The sequence below is a fragment of the Pimephales promelas genome, chromosome 7 (assembly GCF_988280905.1).
Source record: "Pimephales promelas chromosome 7, fPimPro1.hap1.1, whole genome shotgun sequence".
Taxonomy (NCBI): domain Eukaryota; kingdom Metazoa; phylum Chordata; class Actinopteri; order Cypriniformes; family Leuciscidae; genus Pimephales; species Pimephales promelas.
The window spans coordinates 34,283,462-34,296,746 of record NC_142775.1 but is presented as its reverse complement, the minus strand read 5'-3'; the positions used below and the strand labels follow the sequence as shown (position 1 = coordinate 34,296,746).

Sequence of the window (13,285 nt, the reverse complement as noted above, 5' to 3'; positions counted from 1 at the left end):
TTTTATGGTCCTACACCGTCGACAGTCAATACAAATACATTAAGACCACTTAACTTAATGATTGCTTAGCTATCGGGATATGAAGAGATTTTCAACTAGCATAAAAAAAAATAATAATCTGGAATTAAAAATAAAAATAAGTTTTTATACATTGGCATTATGAGCTTTTTTTTAATCATTTCCATAAAATGAATATTTTAAGTGCCTCTGTTGTAACATGTGCTGAATAGCCTACACAAAGACAGAAGGCAGGAAGAGTGGATAATGTGCACATAACTTGCAAAATTACTGTATAAATGTCTATTGAGACTCGCATATTCTGCTTCTCTGTGTTACTGCCTACCAGGAGTGGCCGTCCAAAAATGAGTTAAGCGCCATCTGAGCATCTAGAAGCTCTGGCTGTCAGACTGTGTCGACTTCAGATTCCCTACTGTGAATTTGAATGTAGCCTGAAGTTGCAGTTCACTGAACCAGAGCTTGAGTTCTTCCAGAGTAATACCTTTTTGCATGAGCTTTCTGCATGATTGCAAATGTACATGCATGACTAGTTTTTTTTTTTTTTTTTTTGGTATTCCATATGAAACCTCATCAACCTAAACAGAAGGTTTATGTCCATTCAAACTTAGCAGGCATGACTAGACTATGCTTATTATTAAAGGGATGGTTCACATTGCGGTCCAAACGATTGACTCTCCTTGTTATTTTTTGAAATTTCATCTTTGTGTTCCAGGGAAGAAAGAAAGTCAAAAAGGTTTGGAACGTCATAACACAAATCAATTACAGATGGCAAGAGGGAGGCCAAAGTTCCTAGAGCACATTTAAGTAATACACTCCAAGGATATTAAAAAGTTGTCTGTAAAGTCTAGTCTATGGAACCAAGTGAGGTAGGTTTGCCATGGGCAAGCCCGTCAAAAATACACGCCTGACCCTTAATCCAGTCTTAAATGCTCTTGAAATGCTCAATGTTTCTGAGAATAAGTGGTTGACTCTTTGGAATGCTGGAGAGGTGTATAATAAATTCTTGGATGTAAATTCCAATCAAAGTCCACAAGAGAAAGCCAATAGTTGTGGTTTCCCTTGGAAACTCACTCCAAGGGTTATCTGGAATCAATTTTCCTAAAACGATGTTATTCGGAGATGATGTCATGGTGAAAACCTGCAGCTGGACTCTGGAGTTCAGAGAATTGTACCTTTTGGCTCTGGATCACATTTCCAAGCCTCACGTCAAAACTCATTTTCATCCTTCCAATAAGTATTACACATGGATTAGGTTAGCTGAAGAATTGGGAGTTGGTAATAGAAAAAGAAGACAAAGGCCCACCAAATCGGCACCTGTTTTCCATCCCCTGCTGTTTGGTCTCCAAGCTTTCCTCTGCAACTTGCTTCATTCAAGTGGGAAGTAATTATTGTACCATTAGTCTAATGAAATGTCTGACTCTCCGGGGAATGCGTCTGTCCACTGCGATTGATTTCCTTTGTAGCTTTGCAGCATAAACATGAAATCATTTAGTGCGGTTATGCTTTTGTGGTGTAGCATTAACATTTTGCCATGATTTGCTGTTTAACCCTTATGCTGCATTAGGGACATTTTTGGTCTTTTGCAGTTTAATTTCTTTGACCATTTTGGCTGTTTTAATGCAAATGGTATGAAATTTGGCAAAATTGTGACTTTTTGGATACATGTAAAAAATGTGATCCCATTTTGGAAAATATGTATAACACACACTGTGTAGATCAAATAGTAACACTCAGCACCATAAAGACCAAAAATGGCCCATTGAAACCCATTAAAACGTTGTTTAAATCTGAGGCTGTCAGTAATACATGAAACATGATTTTTGCACAAACATCCTTTCATTTTTAAGAGAAAAAGCATTGTATTTGCATTATATAGTGTATTCCACCAGATGACGTCACTACATATTTATTCCCTATGGGTGGAAATGCACCTTATTTTAGGCAATAGGCCAAATAAATTGCTAAATAATTGAATTTTTGTGTTTTTTCCTCTTATACAAATCGATGGTTTCGCAAACAAAACTGGTAATTAAAGGGTTAAAATCCTGAAATTTAATACATTTTTGGTAGTTATGATGAGGACTGATGCTGGTTAAAAGATTTAACTTGGTAAAAGTGGAAAATAATAATAATATATAATATTTTTTTAGGCAATGTTTAATATGTGGCCATTTTTGGTCCTTAATGCAACCAATGGTGTTAAAAATCTAATGCAGCACAAGGGTTAATAGACACAATGGAGTTGGGTCTTTTAATGGATAGTTTAGCCAAAAATCAAACTATTGTCATCATTTCAGAAGTTATAGACTTTTATAATACTTCAAAGTGCCCAAGTTATGCTATTTGAAAGGCTTCTTGTTTTATTTTGGAGGTCTCCTACAATAGATTTACATGCATCCAGAATTTGCTCTTAACATACATTGAAGCAAGTGTCTAAAACGGTTCGATAAAGGATATGTTCTTTATAAACCCCTCCTTTCTGAGCCTACTGTGCTGTTATGAAATGAAACGCACATTGCCATATCTAAATAAATTTCAGCTCTGGATCTTCCTCAGCTCTAGATGCACAGTGATCCAAACATTAACTATGGGACCAGTTTTACAGTATCTATTCAAGACTGAGTCCTCATCCTTTGGAAGTGCATGTTAGATTTGCTTTTGCAGGGCAGAAAACAGCGTATTCTCCATGTTTCAATAACATAAACCAAACTCTTCCAGCATACAGCTCCAAATACAGTGTTTGGGAGCGGGTCAAACTACATGGGGGAGCCCAAACTTGTTCACAGGGAGCCAATAAATAGGCTGGCATTTTGCAACGACTGGTTTCAGGCAGACAATAACTCCATTTATTAAACTTTTTTTAATATAAGCATGTACAAAACATGTCCCTTTTGTGCTCCACTGAAGAAAGTCATAGAGATTTGGAGTAAAGGATGACAAAATGTTAATTTTTGGCTGAAGTGTTCCTTTAATGAGAGTTACATTACTGCTGTTAAAATGTGCATACTGCATATTTCCTCTCTCAGCACCGCATCATGCAGCCCCCAGACTGTCATTTCTATTGCTCTTTAAATAACAGATACGCTCCATATGCAAGTCCTCTCTCAGAGCCACGTAGCAAGTCAGAGTTTGTCTGTGCACATATTTTCTTTCTCAGCACAGGGCATCAAAGGCAATTGCCTCTGAACTGCCTCACAGTTTGTCTTCTTTTGTGACATTTTGATTTGACATCTCTTTAATGTTTAGTATTGTGTCTACTAGGCTTGTATCCCACTGAGACATGAATTTTCCAACTGTGGCAGGTTAGAGATGTTACACTTTTTTTTAGATTAGAAGATTTTGGGGTTTAACAGTAAAGATGCTCTGAGGTCATTGTGAATGTTTCTGGTCAGATTGTATGTTCTTGCATTCATCATGTGTCAATCAATCAATCAATCAATCAATCAATCAATCAATCAATCAATCAATCAATCAATCAATCAATCAATCAATCAATCAATCAATCAATCAATCAATCAATCAATCAATCAATCAATTAATCAATTAATAATTTAATAATTTATTTCTAGAGCACATTTAAAACACAACCAAAGTTGACCAAAGTGCTTTACAAAGAATTAAAGAAACACAAGAAATAAAAATGTGCATGAACTCATGAAATTTTGTCTGAATTAAAGGACTGTGTTTCCCCTACCACTGTTTTGCCGTCATTTCCCCAAAAAATGATTTATATATTTTCAGACTCTGCAACTGATGTACATTAGTGTCATATTTTTGTTAAATGCTTGAAAATACCTGTGCTTTTAACTTTTGAATGTGCAAGGTGAATAGCTCTCTACGTTTTGTGGTATGTATTTACTGATTAAAAAATAGTACAAATGTGATTTTTGAAATATTGTGCAATATACATTTAGATTTTAATGATTGTGGAAAAGTTGTCCCTTGTATAAACACATTAGTCAACCAGTACCTGAGCGGTAATTCAAACACACTTTGCAATATATATTTAACAATATAGTACACCGTTTCAATTTGAATTTCAAATCAACAATTTCTTAATAATATATATTCATATTTCAAAAGTGCATGTTTTGTATTTAAAATGTATTTACGTATATGTATTTATATTTTTTATTACTTTCTGAACATGCTTTAAAAATGTAAAAAAATAATAATAATAATAATAATAAAAAATTTTTTAAAAAAACTTGTTGTTGAGCCCTGTACTATTTTGACCATGGATTCACAGAAGCCATGATTGAATTGGAAAATGTTTTAAGAAATCATATTGTCGTCATTATTGTAAATTGATCTTGGAAGCCCCTTTTATTAGCTCTTTTAATGGGCTCCCTGTTCATTTCAGGTTGCAATTTAGCTTTTATTGCTCTGCGGTCCTTAACTGGGAATTGCATGTAGTTTTATAAGAGGTCAGTGGAAGTCGTTTGTAGATAGGCCCAGTCATTGTACTTTTAACTTCCAAAGGGTCCGACTCGTCCACATTGCCAAACTAATTCATTCTGACACAATGCTGACAATATTTCACTAAGTGTCCCTTTAAGGATGTGATTTAGCTGTTGGAGCTTAGGAGCAAAGAGGACACAAATCAGGAAACCTCTATAAAAACCTGTAAACATGACTGTAAGAACTTTTATGAACCTGCCAGTGGTTGCCATTACAGACTTCCAGCAGGGGTATGGCATGAGGGGTGGTTGACTCGAGGAGGGGTAGAGGATTAGCATGAAGGACATCTTGCTAGAAGCTTCAGCAGAAGGAAAGTCCAGATGGAAAGTGACAGCTCGGCCTGTCCATTGTGCAATGAAGGACACCCAGTTCTTCACAAGCAGACGGCAATTCCTTGACTTTGATTGGCCAGCCTCATATGCTCCTCTAGACTATGACTGGCCACATAAACCGCTCATTACCTGTTCCTCAATGCTGTGAGTGAGGATAAGTGTATGCAAATTCCCCTGAGAGTTGCAACCTAATTTTTGAAACTGGAAATGCAGAGTAAGACACAATCTGCTCTAAGGGAACGGCTGTGCTAGACGCTTCAAGGCGTACTTGAGCCTTTATTTGGAAAAGACTTGATCTGAAGACCCTGTCATCTGTTTTTGATGAGCTTCCTCTGATCCTGGGATGGTGTCGCCCTTCCAACACCAGACGGAATACTCCCTAAAGAAAGCTCTAGGTACAGTAGCAGCTGGGTAGACTGGCGGTTTTGAGAGGCAATTATTGAATAAGTTAACTATACAAGCATAATGCAGTCAGATGGGTAAATTGGGTTGATTTGAGCACAATTCACTCTTGAGGTATTTTTTGGTGTGTCAATAGGGGCCTGTAGGTAATTTTCTTCAGAGAATTTCCCAGCAGGCCTCTGGTGCACAGCAGCAGTGATGAAGCGAGGCATTTAAAAGTATTTGATATTCTTACTTCAAAAGCTTTATACACTATTAGAGCTGTATTGTTCCGCTTTCAACTACTGAAGGAACGTTCCGGGTGCAATGCATTTTAAGCTTTACTACAGCAAATAATTTCAACTCATTCCTTAGTTCGCAAAAACAAACAAAAATGTGTTTGCAGTAATTAACTTATAATTGAGAGCTGTGGGACAAGGATGATGTTGAAATGTAAAAGACATTAGACAAAACAAATGTGATTAAAATGTTTTAAAGGGATAGTTCACGCAAAAATGAAAATTAAGTCATTAATTGACACCCCCATGCTGTACCAAACCCGTAAGACATTCGTTCATCTTCGGAACACAAATGAAGATATTATATTTTTGATTAAATTTGAGAGGTGGATCACTACCACATAGGCTGCCTAAGGGATCGAAACTTGACTTGACTAAGTTTAAATAAGATTATCAAGCGACGAGAATACTTTTTGTGCGAAAAAAAACAAACAAAAAACGACTTTATTCGACTATTCCTTTTCTTCCTTGTAGGCTTGAGACGAGATTTCAAGAGATTTCCACGACGCACGCGTGAGAACTGAACTGAAGTTGTTGAAGATCGCAATTCTCGCGCATACGTAGTGGAAATCTCTTGAACTGGGCCGTCAAGTTTCGATCCCTTAGGCAGCCTATGTAGCAGTGATCCAGCTCTCAAATTTAATCAAAAATATCTTCATTTGTGTTCCGAAGACGAACAAAGGTCAAGGGGTTGGTACAGCATGGGGGTGAGTAATTAATGACTTAATTTTCATTTTTGGGTGAACTAACCCTTTAAAATCACTTTATAACCTAAAGCTGTTTAACCCAGTAACTTCCACAGTATATGCACAATGTCGCCAGATAAGAACGACGTAACAGCACACTGGATTGACTTCTGTAACACAGATGTTCATCGTCCTAAAATAGTAGTTTCACCGTTAAAGGATGATTTAAACCAGCTGAAATGTTGCAGTGCATTTCTGCATTTAAACTCTCTTGAAAACCTTGCCACTAAGACTTACTTTGAAGATGCAGTTCTTGTACACTTACTTATTAACATAAAAGACTTTAAAAAAAATCTTGCTGACCCTAAACTGTTGAATTGTTGTGTATGCCACAGATGCTGTCAATAAAGCTTAACTTGTATCGTACTATGAGACTTCTCCTTAAAGCGTTAGTTCACCCAAAAATGGTGAACTAACGCAACCATATACATGAATTACTTGCTGCAATTCATGTACATTTGTATTCATACCGAATACCGCCTGTCAAATTCTAAGTGAGGTTAAAGTGTTAGGCCTAGTTGACCCAAAAATGAAAATTCTATCAGTAATTACTCTCCCTCATGTTGTTCCAACCCCATAAGACTTTCGTTCATCTTCAGAAAACAAAATAAGATATTTTTTGAAGAAATCTGAGAGCTAGCTCAGTAAGCTCACTCCCTCATTGGCTGACTTTGTGTTTTTTGAAGATGAACGAAAGTCTTACAGTGTTGGAACAACATGGGGGTGAGTAATTACTGACAGAATTTTCATTTTTGGGTCAACTAGGCATAACACTTTAGCCTCACTTAGAATTTGACAGGCGGTATTCGGTATGAATACAAATATACATGAATTGCAGCAAGTCATTATTTTCAAAAAGCCACAAATAATTAGTTTTGGAGCTCAGCAATCAGATGAGAATCTATAAATTGTCATATCATGAGAGATCAAATTTTCCTTGATCTTTTGAGATAAAAGAGTTCATTGAAACTTTCAGTCTTCAAAACTTTCTGCACAGTGATAAATGTTGTATGTGATATATATGTAATAATGAGGTGTCCTTTTACTACTCACCACTGTGTAATGTATGACTCACTGTACTTATTATCACCCAAAGCCAGAAGACATTTTTCACTGGTATCATTTTTAAATGTGTGTATTATAATTATCCTTCTTATCTGAAGGAATATTTTTACCATATATACCCAGCTATAGATTGAGACGCACTGGATATCTCTCCATCACTGTGCCAAACATCTTCAAAGAGAGTGGTAGACGTGCCTTTCCAGACTGGAATAGCCTGCCTGGGTCTCTAAGATCTGTCCTGTCACATCATTGTGTTCCTTCAAAATATCTCTCTTTACTTACTTGCAAGCAAACTGTTGCTGTAAATGTTTTCCTCATGTGTGACTGAACTTTTGATTTGTATACCCTTTATATCTGGGATACTTATTTTTTATTTATTTATTTATTTATGTGTACATATGCGAGATACGGTTGTTGGTGTTAACGGTGTTACACGGTGTGAACAAACAGTAACACACACAAATTATGCCAAAATGTCCAGTCTTAAATGATTTAAACAAAGTCTTAAACGAACTTAGAGATTTTTGAGAAAATGGGAAGTCTCAACTTTCAAATTTGGTCAGTCAAAGAAAATTAAACAATAAATAGGCCTCTTGTTTTGTGTCGTGACAGATTGCCTGATAAAGCCAAGTTCCACCGACGTTAATCTACTAACTCTCCTGAGTCTGACTGCTTTATTGGGCAAAAATGGTGGATTTTGATTGGTCAGATCACATGTATGTCAATCAAACTCCAAGCGAAGGATGAACTGACGCTAATTTAAAAGTGAAAGTGATTTAAAAAAATAGCGCATATTCAGGGCACAATAACAAAACAGTTCTATTTCGCACTACAGCACCATTATGAATGGCCATTCATGCCCGTGCAAATGCGCGCATTTTGCGTTTGCCTTTAAATTAGCAATTAGCGGTGACACCGGTATAACCGGTGTTGTCACATGCCGATTAACCGGTGAGAAAATATCCTCACCGTCACATCCCTAGTATAGACGTGTATATGTAAGGGCTAAATGTTATGCATCTTAATACGGCAATATGTTATTTGTTTCCAATAAGGAGTTGGTGGGCTAGGTGGGCAGGGCGGGCCGGGCAAGCGGGATGAGGTAGAACTTTAGTGTGAGTGAGTGTATATGTGCTGTATTATCTTTGTCTTTGTCTCGAGGACCCCCTCCAAAAAACGAGATGTTTCATCTCAATGGGTTCTCCTCAACAACAAAAAATTCAAATACATATAAAGTTGCCAAACCTTGTGATATTCCTAGCACCTGCCGAATTTCATATTTTTTGATGTGAGAAGCTAAGCAACTGATAATTGCATGTATTAGATCTTTCACTGTGTAATCAGGCTATGAAAAGAGTCTAATATTGAAGGATGGGGCTGTTGGGTCCAACCTGCTCTTTTGTGATTGAATGCAGTAGAGCGTTTCTCAATTCACAGTGTTTACATAAGTCTGAAAGACACAGCAGCAAAAAAAAAGCCTGTTTAACAAGACTAATATTTATTTATTTAGTGATTTGAATTCAACAGAGACAGATTTATCAAGAATTAAAACTATTAACAACAAGACTGAGATTTATTTATTTACTGTCTTTAACATGTTTTTGTGACTCTTGATCACTTGATTCGACTTTTGCTTTTTGACTTCTGATCTTGGCATTCGGTGAGACGTTGTTGAGATCTGCGCGTGCGATTATCGTAAGTGTATTTCATATCATGCATTTTTAATTAATGATTAAAAATGCATGATATGACCACTTTAAATGTCAGTGAACACCCTAATCTAGCACCAAAAGTGAATAATTGTGTTCATCAATAGACTAGAAAAGAGATTTTACAGTATCACGCAGCCATGGCAATTCTGCAAATTGTCAATTCCTTTTCTATTCTCATGCCCCATGTTTCCACAGCCCGAGGGGCACGATTGGGATTGTATTTCGCCCCGGCCCCAGCCTGAAGAAGTCACAGCAGGATTAAGCAGTTGTGCCCCACCTGACACGAGTGATCATTCCAGTCACCATGGGGCTGCAGCTCAGATGGCGATGACAAACAAGCAGAACCCGAGCGGTAATTCCATCAGCACTCTACGGGCATGAGAAGGAGCTCTCACAGCGAGATTGGCCCTGGACCTTTGATAAGGTCCTCCTCGGAAGTCCTAACATAAAGACATTTAAGGAGAAACAAAGGCGGAGGATTGTAAGAGGGGTCAAGCGAACAGATAAAGATAGATAGAGTGAGAGACAGGCCCGAGGGGAGGGCTGAAATAAAATGAAAGAGGACCGGGTTTGAGACAGAACAGGCGGTTCACATTCCAACGTGTTTTAATGACTGATGTGCAGAGGAGTCCTGCCAGAGCCAACGACAGCATTGGGTGATCCTGGGAGTGGGCTTTCCTGTCAAGGTACACAATCCACACCAGAGCTCATTAGTACGACGTGTCTAATATCTTTCACTTGGAATCTCTCTTAAGTAGGTTTTATATTGTCTCGCGAGCTTATTTGATTTACGGTCTGGTAGAGGCGGCCAGCCATGTTAAGTGAAGTATTTGTGTCCCGCTGCAGAGATTCGCAGCGTGCAATGTGTCCAAGAGCGTGAAGACAGCAGGGAATAAATCTACAAATTGGAAAAAGTGAACTTCCACAAGTGGAATCTTTGTAATGGTTGTCATCCTGATCTAATGGCCGGTGAGAAAACAATAAAATATTGTTTAATTCTGAACAGTGTGAAATTGGAAGGCCTAAAGGGTTTTCCACGCGTGTTCCAGAAACGTGACATTTCAGACGCCTCTGATTTTCACAGGGCGGCGCGATTTTAACCTCGTCTTTCTACGGATATTTTTTTAATGAGAACCACCTCATACTCGATCACAACGACCCATAAAGTCGACGTGAAATCATAATTGAATCTGCTTAATATATGGAATTCCTCTGTGCATATCGTTATCATTATTTTTTTTAACATTTCATTATAATAATAATAATATTATATTTATGTATTCTGTATACTGTTAAACAATAATAAATTAGAATTATTAATAATAGTATTTTTAGCATTTATTATTATGATTATTAAAAAACATGCATTGAAAAAGGATGCTCTCTGGAGAGAAGAGTTTTCACTGCAGAAATATAATCACTGCACTTCCAAAAAGATAGTATTGCTCAGATGTTCCTCTTTGTCTCTAAATTGATTTTGGGGAAATAAAAAACAAATTGTTTGTGTAAGCCATAAAATCAATGAGGATGGCATATTTCATAGATATTTGTTTCTTGGACACATTTTTCATGATTTGATTGTGATTTAAAGATTTTTGATTTTGGAAAATCGGAGCACTGTTTCATAACTTTTTTTGACAATACTTTTTCAGTGGCAACTGTATTCCCTACAATCCATTGCTTTGTACTATAAATAATTACAGAATTGTAATTTTTGGGTGAAGTGGATGTTTCATTTTCATATCAGCTCAAACAAATCATACAAAGCTACATGCCTTCATCAGCACGGGTTTGTCCTTGTGTGCTTGCCCGGCATCTGCTGCACACAAACCCCCCTTTAGTCTATTAACTTGCGCAGTGTGCCATTGTCTCAAGGCTCAGTGCACTCTGAACCTAATCTAACCATAATGTCCATGTGACTGACTCAATTCCACCCCTTATCTGTGCTCTGCCTTTATAGTAACAAACTGGGGATCTCTACATGCCCTTGTTTAACTCATTAGCAAAACGTTGCCACAGGCTCTATTTGTTTGTGTTTTTCACCACCTATAAAGTTCTGGCATCCTCTCGTCTGCTTAATGATATCTTAATGAAATACAGACACACTGTATGGCTCTTAAAGCTGTTTTTGATGTTTTATTAAGTATGCTCTGAAGCATTGTGGGTAAACTTGCATTATACCATGAGTGCTGTGCAAGTTAACGGAGTAGTGTATATATGTGTGCGCTACTATTTAAGTCGTTCCACTTCAAAATTTTACGTTGAATTCAATGTGTTCCTTGTCGTTTCTTTGTAATTATTTGTGAAATTAGCTAGCAATTTGGGTGAAAGGGGTTTTTTCAGACTAAAACTAAATGTAACTGTGGCTGCTGTTTCTCTTCCTCATGTTCAAAATAAAGAGTCTCTTATGCATGAGTGAAAAAATTCTCGGATACTTCTGAGGGACTATTATTTTGCCTGGCTAGCATTTTCCATCTCATTCTTTATGTTCTTTTTTTGAAAGCGATTCAATGATTCGTCTCATGAGAAATGGCAGCTGATATCTGGATATATTATAAAACAGATTATGTCCATCTGAAGCACTTGAGTCCTTGTTAGAAGACACAAACTGCTCCATGGTCTGTGCCTTTACCTTTCGCGCTTGCCAGAAAAAAAATAGATAATTTACAACTCTTTGAGTCTGACAGCGTCTTTGTGGAGGACGCCATTATTTACTGTAGTTCCTGACTGTTCACACATGCTATATTATCTTAGACAATGACAACAGGCCAAACAACCGCTCAGGGCAGCAGTTCTCAAATGAATGTGTTTGACAGCACAGCACCAAGGTGAAATGAAGCAATTTACAAAATGTCCCAAACGGCACCCTCAGTGTTCACTATCCTATACTTTGCAGAAAGTTAATTGGGTCCAAAACTCTTTTTTTTTCATATTTCTCTTGCTTATTCTTTCTTCTCCCTCATCATGAGTGTATATGCCCCTACTGCTGATTGGCTAAAAGTGTGTTTTGTTGCTAGGTCTGATTCACTTTCAACAGCGTAACCAACTGTGACCAATCTGTCATGTTTTGCTCACCCTCATGTCATTCCAAACCCATAAGAAACCCATTCCAAACCCATAAATGTTAACACAAATTCGAAACACAGATTAAGATGCAAGTTTTAATGAAACCTGAGAAGTTTCTGTCCCACCATTGAAAGTCCAGGTAACCAAAAATCCAAAAGGTCCAGATTCTGTATCCTTTGATGACACCTTTATGTCCAAAAGGTTGTAAAAATTAATCTGTATGAATTGAACCGTTTAATCCAAGTTTTGAGAAAAGATACAATCACTTCATATGATGAACAGATTCAATTTAGGCTTTTTTATTGACACAAACGCATAACTAGAGCGCATCACATATGGTAAACATTAAAGAACATGTCTGAGCTTCCATGTTTACCATATGTGATGTGCTTTAAGTTTGTGTGGTGGTCATTGTTTAGATCTAATTAAATCTGTTCTTCATATAAAACGATTGCATCTCATAACAAAACTTGGATTATGTGACCGCTCAATTCATATGGATTCATTTTGCGACTCCTATGATATGTTTGGATCTCAGAAGTTCTGGTTACTTGGATTTTCAGTGGAGTGACAAACCTTTTTGTTAAAGGGGTCATGCAAAAGTACATGCACTTTTTCAAGTTGTGCCTGTACACAACCATCATATAATAATAAAAATCTATCCAGTGTTTTGTTTTAATCTCCTTGTATGTTTTCCCCTGTCTCAAATCGAGCCGATTGTTGACTGACAGCTGCGTTTCAACACATCCCTGCCCTGAGCGAGCTGTCATCATAGTCCGCCGTTCTTGATGCGCTGGAGCAGAATAGCATCTTAGCGATTGTGGTGTTCTGTTCTTGGGTGTAATAAGAAACATAGTCATTTTGATGTTCCTAAATCCGAACCGGTGACGACACAGTGGCTGAGTTTTGTTTTCGAAGGGAATATTCCCCACGAGCAATGTCAATGCTTTCATGTTTGTGCGATTCGCAAATCTTTTCTCACCAGACTGCTTTATAAACGAGGGTCAATATAAAGTAGGGATGTTAACCGAAGACCGTTTGACCGATGGTTGACTGTATCAACGTTAACCGATCAAAGTTGTCGGCATGCAAAGAAAATAGTGTGTGGGACCATTTCACCTAAAAGAATGACACAGATGTAATTTGGAAATACATTACATCTACAATTCAATGGTAAGGTGATGATCATCATCATCTTTCTTTAT

At 37.3% G+C, this 13,285-nt stretch overlaps 1 protein-coding gene across 6 annotated transcripts in view; it reads left to right on the top strand.

Annotated features, from left to right (window-relative positions):
• Positions 1-13,285, top strand: part of znf385b (zinc finger protein 385B) — a 139,097-nt gene that overhangs the window by 53,738 nt on the left and 72,074 nt on the right. Inside the window, exon 2 of one of the 6 annotated variants that reach the window (XM_089133374.1) lies at positions 9,210-9,700. The exons of the other annotated variants lie outside the window; for them this stretch is intronic. Within the exon in view, the coding sequence (XP_088989500.1) occupies positions 9,631-9,700 (70 nt within the window). The 5' untranslated portion in view covers positions 9,210-9,630. The remainder of the gene's footprint in view (positions 1-9,209; positions 9,701-13,285) is intronic. 6 annotated transcript variants of the gene reach the window in all.